Source organism: Neolamprologus brichardi, chromosome 12, assembly GCF_056152115.1.
Source record: "Neolamprologus brichardi isolate AB-2024 chromosome 12, ASM5615211v1, whole genome shotgun sequence".
Classification (NCBI taxonomy): domain Eukaryota; kingdom Metazoa; phylum Chordata; class Actinopteri; order Cichliformes; family Cichlidae; genus Neolamprologus; species Neolamprologus brichardi.
Genome location: NC_142115.1, coordinates 13,192,418 through 13,206,091, shown reverse-complemented (window position 1 = coordinate 13,206,091; position 13,674 = coordinate 13,192,418). Strand labels below are relative to the sequence as shown.

Genomic DNA, 13,674 nt, shown 5'->3' with positions numbered 1-13,674 from the left:
TGCTACATGGGGTGTCACTTTCCTCTGAAAGTCACCCCCTCTTCATAAATTTCAGAAGGAAAACCGATCGCCAATAAATACATCTCACTGCGTGTGACATTCGGCCAGCATATGGCACCATGTCATAGAGCAAAGCAACAAGTCTTTGATTTGAATACAGTACATTAGGATAATAGTCGCAGAATGAAATAATTTATTTGATTGGTATGGTGGGGGTAGAAATAATAAACTCGATGATGGGAAAGCATCTGTTGCCTGCTGGTGTTTTGGACAGTCTACAAAGAGGCTTTCAAGTTTTGCACTCAGAGAGACATGAACATCCTAATGTTACAGCTAAGTCAATACACTGGGCTTGGTCTTACTTTCATCTGATTACAGAAACGACATGTGACGATTAGAGAGACAACCAACTGCCAGGAGGCGTGACCTGTAGATATAGCCATGTAATGATAGCCATTTAGTGAAGCACAACCTAATTTAGTTACAACAGCTAAATTGGATCCCGTAGGTTATTGCTAAAAAATACACCCTGGCATTGCAGGCCTTGAAATTCTTTGCATGCTTTGTTCTTAATGTAAGTTTTTGTTTTGTTTTGTTTTTTTAAGCAACTGATATCTACGCCGTTTGCTGAATAAAATGTCCAATTTTGGGTTTTTTTAATCGTTTAATTTATTTATTTATTAATAAAACAATAAATCACAGAAAAAAAATATTCTCGGAAGACCAAATATTGGACTGTAGTTAATAATTTATTCCCTTGAACACCAGGAAGCATTTCCTTCCTACATGTTGGCGTGTAAAGGCCAAAGTTCACAAAGTGGTAGTGATAACCGGGGGGAGACGTTTTAGCAGGTAAAAAAAAAACAAAAAACAAAGGACTCTGTGTTTAGCTTCTGTGTCAGCTCACTGTTGAGTTTGTGGTGGGTTTCGAGTCTCCAGGTAATTTGTAAGACTGCTATATGGCAGACGTTAGCGTTTTATACCACAAGATGCATGTTGGACGTTAACTAGAGCTGTGTTTGCGTCACACCCCTCTCGGTAAAGCAGTTGTAACTGGGCACTTGTAAATAAGCACTTTTGAGATGGATACAAGATAAAGCTAAAACTCTTTAAACCCTAGAAAAACCAGTAAGTATGCTAGCTAAACAGAAAGTTGTTTTTTTAGCCAAAGAACTGCTCTTAGCTTGTAAATATGACTGTCAGATACACCATAAACCGCATTAGTGTCTTAATTTTATGAGCATAATGTTTCTAAATATGGTTCTTAACATAAGAATTATTGAAGTTTGTCACCTGTGACCTGACAGGTTAGCAATATGCAAAATGTTAGCAGGTACACGTTTAAATAATTTGTAAGATTAATATTATAATATTATAATATTATAATTCTCCATATAACTTACAACCACAAACTGGCTCTTCAGTACTATTTAAGACTGTATACTATCTTGGATTTCATGGTGATTTTTGTCTTTGGAAATGAAATATGCTTGCAATGGTTTCTCTTTTTTTAGTTAATCTGCCTGGATAAGTTCTCCAGGCCTTGTTTTTGTGCCGGAAAAAACAAAGCTCATTTTAAACAAATGAATGTTACAAAGAGATTCTTCAATCTATTAGCTAATTTGCTATCCTGTTTCATTTGAATAAGTACAGCTATCTAGCATTTGTTAAAGAGACAGCTGTTTTCTGGAGTAAAACCCCTAATTTGATCAGCTTAATTGCAATAGATTTTCTAAATATCAAGATTGAATGCAGCAACTTTGTCAGTTAGTACAAGAATGTTTTAAACCTAATCTAATAAAATTGCGCAAGGGAACCTTTTGTAAAGCCACTTACCCTGTAAGAGGCTTGCATACCCATTAGAAAAAAATTCCCTTAGACAGGAATAGATAGCAATTGATTGGGACTTCCTTGAAAATATGTGATCACTCCCCCTAATTTGTGATTTGGTGAAGTCATTGGGTAGTCTCCAAATGCTGTTTTGTCACTGGTCTCACTTGTCATTTGATCCTGGATTAGGCGGACACTTTTTCTTCTAGATCCTAATAAGCCTCATCAAGAAGTCAATATTGTGGCCATTTTAGCCAAGAAAGTCTGTGTGCATCTTCTGTGTAATGACTGCCAGAGGTGAAACACACACATACACACACACACGCGCGCGTGTGTGTGTATGTGTGTGTTTCACCTCTGCAGAAAGAACTGTTGATACCAATTGTAGCAATTGTAAAGGTACTCTTCTGCTTTTCTAACAGAGCTTCGACATGTCTGAAGTCAGCAGCCAGTTTCCCATAGACCCCATCACTGCAGTTGGAGTAGTGTCTTCACCCAGCAAGGCCCCTGATGGCTACTATGTTGTGAGTACAAACATCCTGAGCACAGGTTTTATATATAAAACCTGTCCTCAGTACACCATGAAATCACCAATTGCATTCTGGAGGTTCAGTGTTAGCATTTTGCCTGCCACCATGATGTAAACCATACATGGATGAGAGGGTGGATTGTTATCAGCTTATGCTGGCAAGCCTGGTTATTAAGCTGTATCCATAGTTTTCAGATGTCCAGATATTCGCTAATTAGTTCCAAGTAAAGAAGTCATTCACCAAAAATTGACTATTTTTATGGCTGTTCATATAATTAACATACACAAAACCAGTCTAATTAAAAATGATCCAAAAAGGCGCCAACGATAAAAATACAGTAGATAGATCCAGTTCTGAGTCAAATTAGCAGAGGTGACACCTAGCCACTTTTGTCAGTGGTAACCCCATATAGTTATTATGATGGCTATAATTACTTACAGTAACTGTAACTGTTTTTTGTACCACACCCGTTAAGGTTCTGATGATTTTTACCCCATCAAAGGCTGATGGGGTATCGTCATTATCATGCTGGGTAGGTGGGTGGGTGGCCAGGTGAAGTGGACACCTAAATTTGTGAACATAATAACTCGAGAGCAAGGTGGCTCATATTTCATATTTCATTACATATGCGTTTGCTAAAACAGGCTGAGAGCAAGTCTGCACTTTATTTTATTTCTTTTAAAAATCACAGGTTCAGTAAAAAAGCACTTTTTTGCCCTGATGATGCATTTAACATTTTAAAGTGTTTTTTGTGATAGGACCAGAATCCAAATAGTTAATCAGTGATTGTTGTCATAATTGGAGATCTAATAAGATTTATTTTGCTTTCTTTACTGAGTTGCACATGTAACAGTTGAAAATGATTGTGTAGCATAATGCACACCCAGGCTGTTGGCACCCTTTCAAGGTGTTTTTGTAAGATCTGCTAGATGACTTATTCATAAAGTTTACTTTGATGATTAGACGGATTGCCATCGTTGGTTGCCACCAGTGTTGTAGACACACCAGAGGCAAAGGTTTAATGATGTTAGGTTTATCCCCTTATAATTTAACTTTGTCCTCATGTTTTCTTTATATTCAAGTCTCACAGCGTCTTCACCATTAACAGAAATGTGAAGTAGTGCAGGGTAGGCTGCTTAATTAGATTTTTTTTTTTGTAAGTTAGTTTAAAGGGTAAAAAAAGAGAAGATAGTGCACAAGTTTATCAAAGCACGAAACAAGCTCAAGGGCAGATCTCTCTTCCTCTTCCCTTCTTCCTATTCAAGCTTCTTTTGTTTTCATTAGGCCCCCAAAGCCTCCCTCTTCCCCCTGTTTTTATCTCTTCCTGCTCCACCCAACACACTCAGCTTGTTCCTATCGAGCAGATGATGGTGGGTTGGCATCAGAAAGGAGCCATCGGCACGGAAACTGCGTACACGCAACACAGTAACAAACACAGGGAAATCAGATTTCATTCTCTACCAGTCCACTGCACCTTACGCTGTGTGCGCAAACACTGTGTATGTTCCAGAGGGTGGTAGACGAGAAGGGCAAAATTAAAAACGAATATTTTTAAAATAAATATAAATCTGATTTCACTCTGTTTTTGCAGGAAATGTTGTTACTGCATGAAAACATGCTAGTAGAACTAATTAACCAAACTTAGTAGGTTACTACTTTAGTTTCAAATGATAATGTTAGCATCTGAGCTACTTTGGGCTGCTCCCTTGTCACAAAGGGTCACCATAGTGTGTAATTCTGCATGTTGGATTTGGCAGGCTTTTATAAAAGATGCCCAAATGTGTGAATTGCTACACTTGGAGCCATAGCTTAATGCTATTGATCTGTTGCAAGGGTATCATAATAAATAAATCTTAATCACAATGTGTATGCTCCAATCAGCCTCAGCTGCACTTTGCGTTGAAATGGTCAGCTGCCAGAATGAACTAAAATGGTGTTTAGCAACATGGCAGTTGCTAAATATGAGAAATTTGATATTGTTAACCTTAAATGCACTGTTGTAAGCTTGTTAGCATGCTGTTATTAGGATGTAGTTTATGTAAAGTATTGTGCCTATGTACAGCCTTCCCAATGTGCCAGATGTTGGCTGTCGACTCCTAGTTGTGTCAAGTTATCAGTGCTTAGCTGCAGGGATGTTGCTAGTAGATTATTTTAAACTACCTCATAGCTGCGCTTTGTGACCTGCGTTGGTCACTAAACTGGCTGTGGTTGGTTTTATGCATTAGTGTGTTGTTAGTGGATCACCCACAAACTTTGGCTGCCTAATAAATCTGATGACTTCCTCTATTTGAGATGGTAGCTTCTGATAGAGTAAGATACTTGTTTGTAGAAAAGAAGGACTGCAGTACAACCTTTAAGAGGGTTTTATTGTCAAATTTTTAAGTCAAATTTAAAAAGTTATGATTCAAGATTAGAGCATAAAGAATAAAAAGTTACGTGCAAGTCATCCTCCAAGATAAGATTCAAGGTCTTTCAGGCTCATAGGATCTATTTCAAATGCGTTTGTCTCATCTTCAAGAATATCTTTTCGAACATCACTATGTGGTCTTTCACTTGCAGACTTGAAATACAAACAAAAATATCTGCAGTTGGTATCAGTGTACTAATGCACCACTGAGGAGGGAAAGTCTCAGGATATTAGCTGTATTGATTTTTCTTTTCCTTTCATATAAGAAATCTTTTCAAATACCTCCTTAATACGGATTGTTCACCATACTTTCCATATACTTTATAAAGCAGATCAAAGAGCTGATTAACTCTTTTGCTCTCTGATACCGTACGCTCACATCTCTGAACTTGAGCAGGTTGTTCCAACACGAGAGAGCGCAGGCCCAGATCAAACACTGTTCCACTGGGATCAGGAGCTTTGCTAAAGCACCAGCAGCCACCTAACATCAAACGCACTGAGTAGACTCTTGCTCACTCATGCTCTGTTCATGGGTTGCAAAGGAGCTATGGCAGCTAGCTTCTTCCGCTCTGCTTTCAGCTAAACTAATTGCTCGCACGCTTTAGCACCCACTTTTAACACACACGCTGAATCTCAACAAGAAAGTCAAGTAGATTTCAAAGTGACTTTAGTTCTTTAAAGTACACATATTATGCTTTTTGGGTTTCACCTCTTTTTCTGTCATAAACTATTTTTGTGCTTGTCAAACGCCTGCAAAGTTCAAAGGTCATCCAGAAAAGTTATTCTCTGTCCAAAATGTCTTGTTAGGAAAACAGGGTTTCTTGCATGGCTTGTCTACATCCCTTCATATTTGCATAATGGCCACCTAGTGGCTAGTTGAACACAGCCTCAAGCAAACAGTATGCAGCTGCACCACATCATTATTATGTACTTGTTAATGCTCCTTCTCTATCTGTAAATTTTTTCAGCCATGAACAAAACATTTAGGCATTGTAAGAAAGAGTGAATACGTCTTATCCATCCTCTTATCCTTATCAAGGTGATGGGGGGCTGGAGCCTATCCCAGCTGTCACAGGGCGACTCTATTGCAGGGCTAACACTTAGAGACAGACAACCATTCACACTCACATTCACACCTATGGGCAATTTTAGAATAATCAATTAACCTAACCCCACTAACTGCATGTCTTTGAATTGTGGGAGGAAGCTGGAGTACCCAGAGAGTACTCCACACTCCACACTGAAAGGCCCCAGCCAGATAGTGGAGTCACACTCAGGACCTTGTTGCTGTGAGGCGCCAGTGTTAACTGTTTTCCTATTATTCCTTGAATAATAGGAAAATCCTTTGCATTAGCAAATTATTGGGTGTATGACATAGATAGTAATGATGGACATTGCTTCCAACTAGGGCTGCCACGATTAGTCGACTAATCACGATTACGTCGACTATTAAAATCGCCGACGCCTAATTTAATAGTTGACGCGTTGTTTGAAGCTTTGTAAGATCCCAAAAGACGCAGGAATAAGAAGTTGGATTTAGAAGTGTAATAACGGACTGAAACAGAAGATGGTAGCACTGCATGTACAAGGATGCCAGCTGCCGTTAAACCCCGAAGAAGAAGAAGCAGTGTCCGGTATCGTAGCTGTGTGTCCAAATTCAGGCCCTGCACAGTTTCCAACAATGGCGGCAGCTAGTTAGTTTTAATATTACTCTTATTACTCTTTCTGGGTCACAAAATAAACGTTTAACATTTTTTCAGGCGAGAATGTAGCTGTGTAAACCTCAAATATCTGCTCAGTTTATCACATGTCAGTTTAAGACACCACATATTTTCAAAAGCGATCCAACGTTTTCGGAGACGTCTGTTACCCACCAGCTCAATAGCGAGCCGGGGTTCTAGGCTCACTAGAGCCGGTGAGAACACCGGACTCCCGGCAAATCGTTTTAAAACCCACCGCCGTCTTTCCCTACTCAGGTTAAACTTGATATATAAGTCACTTAGATAACTTAAAAATTGTTTGGCTTTTTTTGTATTTTATTTGTTACTGAGTAAATCAGTTTGGCTGAGATTAAAGGTATAGTTTTTACACAGAATATACTCCGGTGTCCTGTTATATTTTAGATAGCAAGGAGCAGATGGCTGAGTTTATTAAACTCCACCGAAACAATCTGCAAATTTCATTAAAATTTATTAAACTATCATCTTGTCTTTATTTTTAGTTAGCACATACCTTAAACACTTAAAGCTGTAAGATAATGATAGATCAGATGCATGCTGGTGCAATAAGCTGTACGCTTTATGTCCAATGGATGCATGATCTGATTATTCGACTAATCGCAAAAATAATCGGTGACTAGTCGACTATCAAAATAATCGTTTGTGGCAGCCTTACTTCCAACTGAAATATTGGGCTGTGTATTGGAATATGTCTATACAAAATATGTTTTTTAAAATCTTGGTCATACTGTTTCAGAGAGGATTATCTGGGGTTCACCCATTGAACCATTGGCTAACAACTTGCCATTAGCCAATGGGTGGCTTCATAGTCAGACCCGCCCCCTTCACAACTTCCAGTTTGTTGCATTGCACCTGAAAGTTGTATCTCAAAGCTTCAAAATAGGACTTAAGAAACAAATGGATCATGTCACTGTAGTTTTACTATACTTTATGCTTTAGTGTCCCCAAAGAGGAAATTTGTTGTTGTGTCCAAGCTCAAGCTGCCAGCAGGACAGCCACTATAACTACCATGTAGATACAGCTAAATCTATCTGTCTGTGGCGTATGCTCACAGAGCAATGTCAGAACTGGAATATTGAAGGACAATAAGGATAAGTGTTAAATTGTAAATGCAAACCAATAAACAAGGACTGGGTGTGGGTCATTATGTTTTTGTGTCACTCAACTGGATTTTCATTAGCCTACCCTTATATATATTATTATATTATACACACACACACACACACAGACAAGGGGATTTAAGGGGCAAAAACTCTACCAAGGCAAATGCTGTATTCAGCCGTTTTGAAGAAAGTGATTTTTCTTTAAAATGGCCCAAATTTAAAGGGCACCCATGTGTACCCATGTGCTCTACTTCTCAGGTTTTCTTGGTAGTTTTTTCCATGCTCCTAATGACAGGCAGACAAACAGAACAGCAAACATAGCTTATAAAGGCTTTATCAGAGGAATAAATTGTAATGATGGAAGTCATTTTGGTGTTGTATGAGAGTACTGTGCATACTCACACACATATTTTAAGTACTTGATCTACTCCTCATTTAGTCTGTCCAGCTGTCACGGGTCTGTTAATAAGGTGGGCCTCAAAGCAACAGGAACTTAATGGTTATTTTTAATCATTAAAATGTGTGCGCTTTTACGCTATTTTACAGACCCCCCAAATAAAGTTAAAAACCTGTAAATAGCCACAGTGTGTGTGTGTTTTTTTTAATATATTGTCAGAAGCTGATTTATTTAAAAATAAGATCTGAAATACTTCTCAGCTTCTGTGTTTTTCTTTGTTTCCCTGTGCCTCGTATATTTTCTCTTCACCTGGTTTTACTCTCCAGAGAGTTTTGATTTTATGCCTTTATATCTGTATTCACAGCTGTGTCTCTCAGTGCTTCATGGCATCTTGCTGCTTATGTCTGTCTCCAGAGATGCTTCATAGGAATATTCAATACCCCCTAAAGACTTGTTTCATCGGTGGGCTTTCAGATCACTGCGAGCATAAGCTTTTAAGAAGCAGTAGTTGAATCTGACATTGCATTTTAAATCAAATGACACGACCATATTTCAATATCAGAGGTGTGATATCTCTTATCAGACAGGTGACATTCTTCTCATTGAAGTCTGTGTAATGACGGCGCCATACAGTGGCACTCGTGTATGTATTAGACAAGATCCACTACAAGTTTACACATGCTTTTGCTGCCGTGGCTCAGCGGTTGGCGTTTCAAATTCAAGCTGCGTCGCGTTCTTGCTGCCGGCGGCTGTGGCAGGATGATGCCTGAGGTGCCTCCTCAGAGGACCGTGCCCTCGTTACTCCTCAACTTGACTTTGGGTTTCACAAAGCGAGCCCTTTGTTTACGCTGACAGGATGCGCTGGCTACTGACCTGGAAAAAGGTGGCCAAGACGGGTTGTCTTGTAAGGAAGTAAGGGAGGCTGGTGATGTATTGGCTCCTTCTGGGACCTTTCATGGAAGTGCTGTGGAGAGGCCCTGCAATCCCTCTCTCTGCTCATCTTCTCTTCTTTCTCTCTCCTCATCCTACTATCTGTCTCTGTTCCCCACTCTAGCCTCTGCTCTCATCCCATCTAGTCAGTGGTGGTTTTGCATGAATCTCCCCATACCATGTCCCCCCCCCTCAACCAGTCACCGGGGTCATTCATCATTATTGTCAAGGGGGTAATGTGTGTGGGTGGGTGCAGAGATCTATGACTTCTTCATTTGAATGAACCTCATTAGATTGACTCTTCTTTGTAAAGGATCCCTTTAGAAAATAACTCTGGCAGTTATTTAGGTTATTCTCACATGATAGCCAATGGAACATGACGCTTCAGCCAAGCATGTTTGCTCGAACGATGGAAGAGTCTCTGCGATGCAGTTTGCAGGTTATATTTTGCTTTATCACTCTGCCCTGCATACCTAAATTTACATAGCAATGCAGTATAGGACCTTGAGGTTGACTTGTGGTACCCACATGCTGTCAATTTGATGCAATCTCTCTTTTTTTTACTGACTCTACTGCTTGTTTACAACTATGAATGAGCCTGTTGTACAAGGGCAAGCGGCTCGGGTCTTTGAAATCAGACTTTAAATTCTTTGTAATTTATTCTTAGAAAAAGCTGTCTCCTTAAATAAAGTAAAACTACTCGTGCTGTGTGCGCAGTGTCTCAGTCTCAGTTTACCCACGTCTTCACTCTGGATACATTACAGAAGGTTTATTTTTTTTTTAAAAAAGATACATTCCACATTTACCATAAATATATTCCCTGCTTTCCCACGTTGAAGTTTGCCTCCCTTATTAGAGCAGATCCTTGTCAGGGCATCTTTAATCAGCCCAGTCCCAAGAGATGATATTTTTAGCCACCTTTTTGGAGGCTAAGACTCCTTTACCCACGCAGAGCACTAATGAGATGGAGCAGTAGTGTAGGCAAGCGTTAATTAAGGCTAGTATGCAAAGGAAGAGGCAAAAGCAGCACGCTCATGGCATACATACATTAACTTTATCCCACCTCCTGCATGTTTTCTCTCTCCTTGTTTTTTTCCCCTTATTTTTTTCCACGTAGGTTGCACAAACAACAGATGGCTCTGACGCCGACCTGAGGAAGGACGGCTTATTCAAATCCAAGGTCACTCGCTACCTCTGTTTCACCAGGAAAACTGTAAGCGTGAATGTAAACTTCTCCCTTTTCCTATGCGCTCTGCACTAGCTCCTCATCTGCTGCACCTTCTTTTTTGATTGTTGTATGCCAATGGTCATTAGCTCACTTTTTGCTGCCAGAATATCTTAATAGGCCTTGTGTTTGTATGAGTCAAAGTCCCACTTTAAAAAAGCCAGGACTGGTAGTGCAGTTTTAAAGTTTTCAATAAAATGGATATGCATGCATATTCTGGATGGATAATACCTGGAAGAGGTATTTTTCATGTTGGTGGCCCTCGAAGATATTATTTATGTTTATTCATGAAATAGCAATGAGCTGTATTTTAACTATTCCAATTTATCTGATCAGCAGCAGCCATGGTTACCAAAGCTTATGTACATATAGCATTTGAATCACAAAATGCCTCCTATTTATGCAAGAGAAAATGCTGTAGGATATATATATATATTTACAGAGAGAGAGCTCCTGATTTGAGTAGCCACGACTCCTCTGTGACTGAAATGATCTTTGCATTGTATTTCTCATAATGCTGTTGGGGCATTTTTTTGACTCCTCTCCTGCCTGCAGCCTACAGCTGATGTGTTTCTGCTTGGCTGTCAGCTGCTCTGTGGCCATAAATACACCTGCTTACATTGCCAGGATAATCAACCTGTCTAACCTCAGCGCATACAGCTTACTATTGGTCGTCTATTAATTAAGTTTCCGTGGGTTGCAGGTGGACGGTGCAGGCAGTAAACAAAACCTGCATTTTTGTTATTACTTTGCATCAGCTCAATTTTAGGACTTAATCGAGTCCGATTCTTTTTCGGCATCCCCCTTAAAGTCAGGCAACCTGGCAGCGGCTGCCTCGTGCCGGAGCTCAATCTGGCCCTCGGTTTAGTATATAGCATACAAATGGCCTTCCCCTAGTTCCTGTATATTATCTTAAAATGCGTGTCCACATTGTTTTGAAGACTTTGACGCAAATAAAACATGACAGAGCCATCAACAAAGGCTATTTTGTCTGCCAGTCAATGGAGCTCCCACTGTAATTGTCTATGACAAAAACAGATTCTGTAGAATTAGCCCCTGTATTATGTGGGGAGAAGTAAATAGTTTGTGATTTATCATACTCTAGGTTGAAGGTAGATAGCCCCCTTTGTCAGGTTGCGAAGGAAAAATTCTCCCCGGAAAAAAAAGGGGGGGAAACACTAAAAAAAAAAGGTTTCATGCATAGTAATAACATTCATCCATATTCCTCCTTACGTCAGTGTAAAAACTATGAATAAAAAATATCTCTAATGGTAATGACTGTCGGGCAACAGTGGCAGTGGAATCCAGGCTTTTCGGACGCATCAAGTCACGCCTGGCTCGCCCCACTCTCTACTGCCGCTGTGTATTATTGCAATTTATTATGGCAAAAAATGAAAATGTAATGGGAGACAGGGAAGAGTCATGCTTGAAAATGTCAGCTACACAGTCCGTGATTATTTTTAACTAGTCCCATTCTGTTGATCAGACTGCCTGCTCTGTCTCCCATCACCCCATAGCTTCTCGCCAAAAGGTTGAGAATGATTACAAGTTCACACATGCATTCTCTCACTCCAGAAAAAGCTATTAGAGAGTAATTACGTGAGCTATTTTGTCAACCATTCTCTTTAGAGACTTCTTGAGCTTTTAGTAAATCATTGAGTCTATTATCTCTACATTTTCCTCCCTGAGCAACCTAAAAAATGACTAACCTTTTTCTCATTCTTGCTCTCTGTCCTTTCCAAAGTTGCATTTGCATATATTATTTTTAAAAGTTGCTGCCTCCGCGCTGTCATTCGTGCAGGGGCCCGATGTTGTCGTGGACATGAAGCTGACTGATATTAAAGACGCCCTGCCAGAGTCGTTCACACCAATGCAAGAAACAATGGACACAAGTAGGTAAACAGTCAATACCGACCACAGGCTCGCTCCCTTCCTCTTGCTTGTTTTTTTTTCCCCCACCACTCTCCGACCAGCTTATGCCGAGGTCCTCAGGGGCAGCTTTGCTTGAGATAGTGAATGTTTTATGGGTGCAGGTTAGCTTAATTTATGGCAGGCTGTGGGAATAAAATAAACATTTTGCCCTGGAGGTACAAGAGAAGAGAATCATGAGTCATTGTTTATCTCAGCTGGAGCTGTGCTTTTCTTTATGAGGGCCTTATTTATGTATTTATTTGGGGAGAGGACGAGTGGATGGGGGTTATCTAATATTAATGAAATGCATTCCCCAATGCTTTAGTGCTTTTTGAGTGCTACGTATTTCCCCCTCACTATCCACGCTGTGGAAATGTAATAATATTTTGGTGTGGGGAGTGAGGACAGCTTGTTTATTATTTTTATTATCATTGCATTTACACTGCACTTTCTAGTGTTGCTGGGGAAATAAATGAGCAAGGCACAGATGCAATATAGGGAAAGCATGGCAATGTGTTTTTTTTTCTTTTTTCTTTTTGCCAGAATGAAGAAAAGAGATTATGTTTTGTTTGGCTATGTTGTAATTTAATGTTTTATTACTTTATGTGAATCCATGTTTAATGTATACATGTGACATTATGTATGAGTTTCTATCTAGAATATTGAGTTTAAATCCCCGTTGTGCTCTAAAGCTGATGGAGGATTCACTTAGTTCTGTCATTTTACCTACTAAAGCGATAAAAATGATAATAACACATGTGAATTTTGTGGCTTTCCAGTGTCCACTCATTTCCCCTTTGAGCACAGCAAGTCACCCACAAACTGATATTAGCTCATCTTTTATTCGGAGGATGGTAATGACTAAATAGCAAAGCATAAATGGGATTTGTGAATATATATTTTTTCCTAGAGGCTCAAACTGTCGACAGGTTTTTTTTTCCTTTTCTTTAGCCCCAAACTGGGGAGAAAACAGAACTGAATAATCAACTAACAATTTCTCTCTGACATCCTCATATTTACTTGACTCATCAGAGGAAGCTGCAATGAGGAAGAGGAGGCTGTGTGTGAAAATGAGCCCTCGTGAGGATGCGAAGACAGCTGTATGTGACATCCAGATCACGGCAAAGTCCAAGACCCATCTTGTTAACTACACCTGTGTAGGGTGAGCTATTTGACAGCGGGAATGAATGAAATCGTCAAGTTTTGTAACTTTTCTCATTTTGCCATTTGCAGGTAAAACTGCTAACCAAGCTGTTGTGTGGCTTTTTTTCATTCGTACACAGCGAACTAAACAACATGGGAATATGGTATCGGTTGGGAGATGTTCGCCAGCATCAGCCGTCTAGAGTCACGTCCGGCAGGGTTGAAAGCGACGCCCGACCCGGCACAGCGAGGTAACACCCCGCCACAATATTCAGCTGTGCGTCTCGGGTTTTAACTTTTCCTCCTTGCCTTACTTTTCATTTCCTGTGCTTTTGTTACGCTCCTGTGCCTCTTGTACGCCAACAAAGACACGAGCAATTGATCACTCCCGGGCAATCTGCTGTAAAGGTTGCTGCTGGACAACAAGGTAGCGAGGGTGAACTGGATAGACGGGGCTAA

At 40.0% G+C, this 13,674-nt stretch overlaps 1 protein-coding gene across 5 annotated transcripts in view; it reads left to right on the top strand.

Moving 5' to 3' along the window:
* The first annotated feature begins 509 nt into the window (after window positions 1-509).
* The window catches only part of mvb12bb (multivesicular body subunit 12Bb), a 35,372-nt gene continuing 22,207 nt past the window's right edge, over window positions 510-13,674 (top strand). For 2 of the 5 annotated variants that reach the window (XR_004844035.2, XM_035913077.2), the window contains exons 1-6: window positions 792-852; window positions 2,253-2,354; window positions 10,054-10,149; window positions 11,963-12,053; window positions 13,105-13,234; window positions 13,356-13,466. Coding sequence is in view for 4 of the 5 variants with exons in the window: in XM_035913077.2 (XP_035768970.2) it covers window positions 2,262-2,354; window positions 10,054-10,149; window positions 11,963-12,053; window positions 13,105-13,234; window positions 13,356-13,466 (521 nt within the window). In the remaining variant the exon portion in view is untranslated. The other 3 variants (XM_035913076.2, XM_035913075.2, XM_035913074.2) reach the window with 3 other exon arrangements.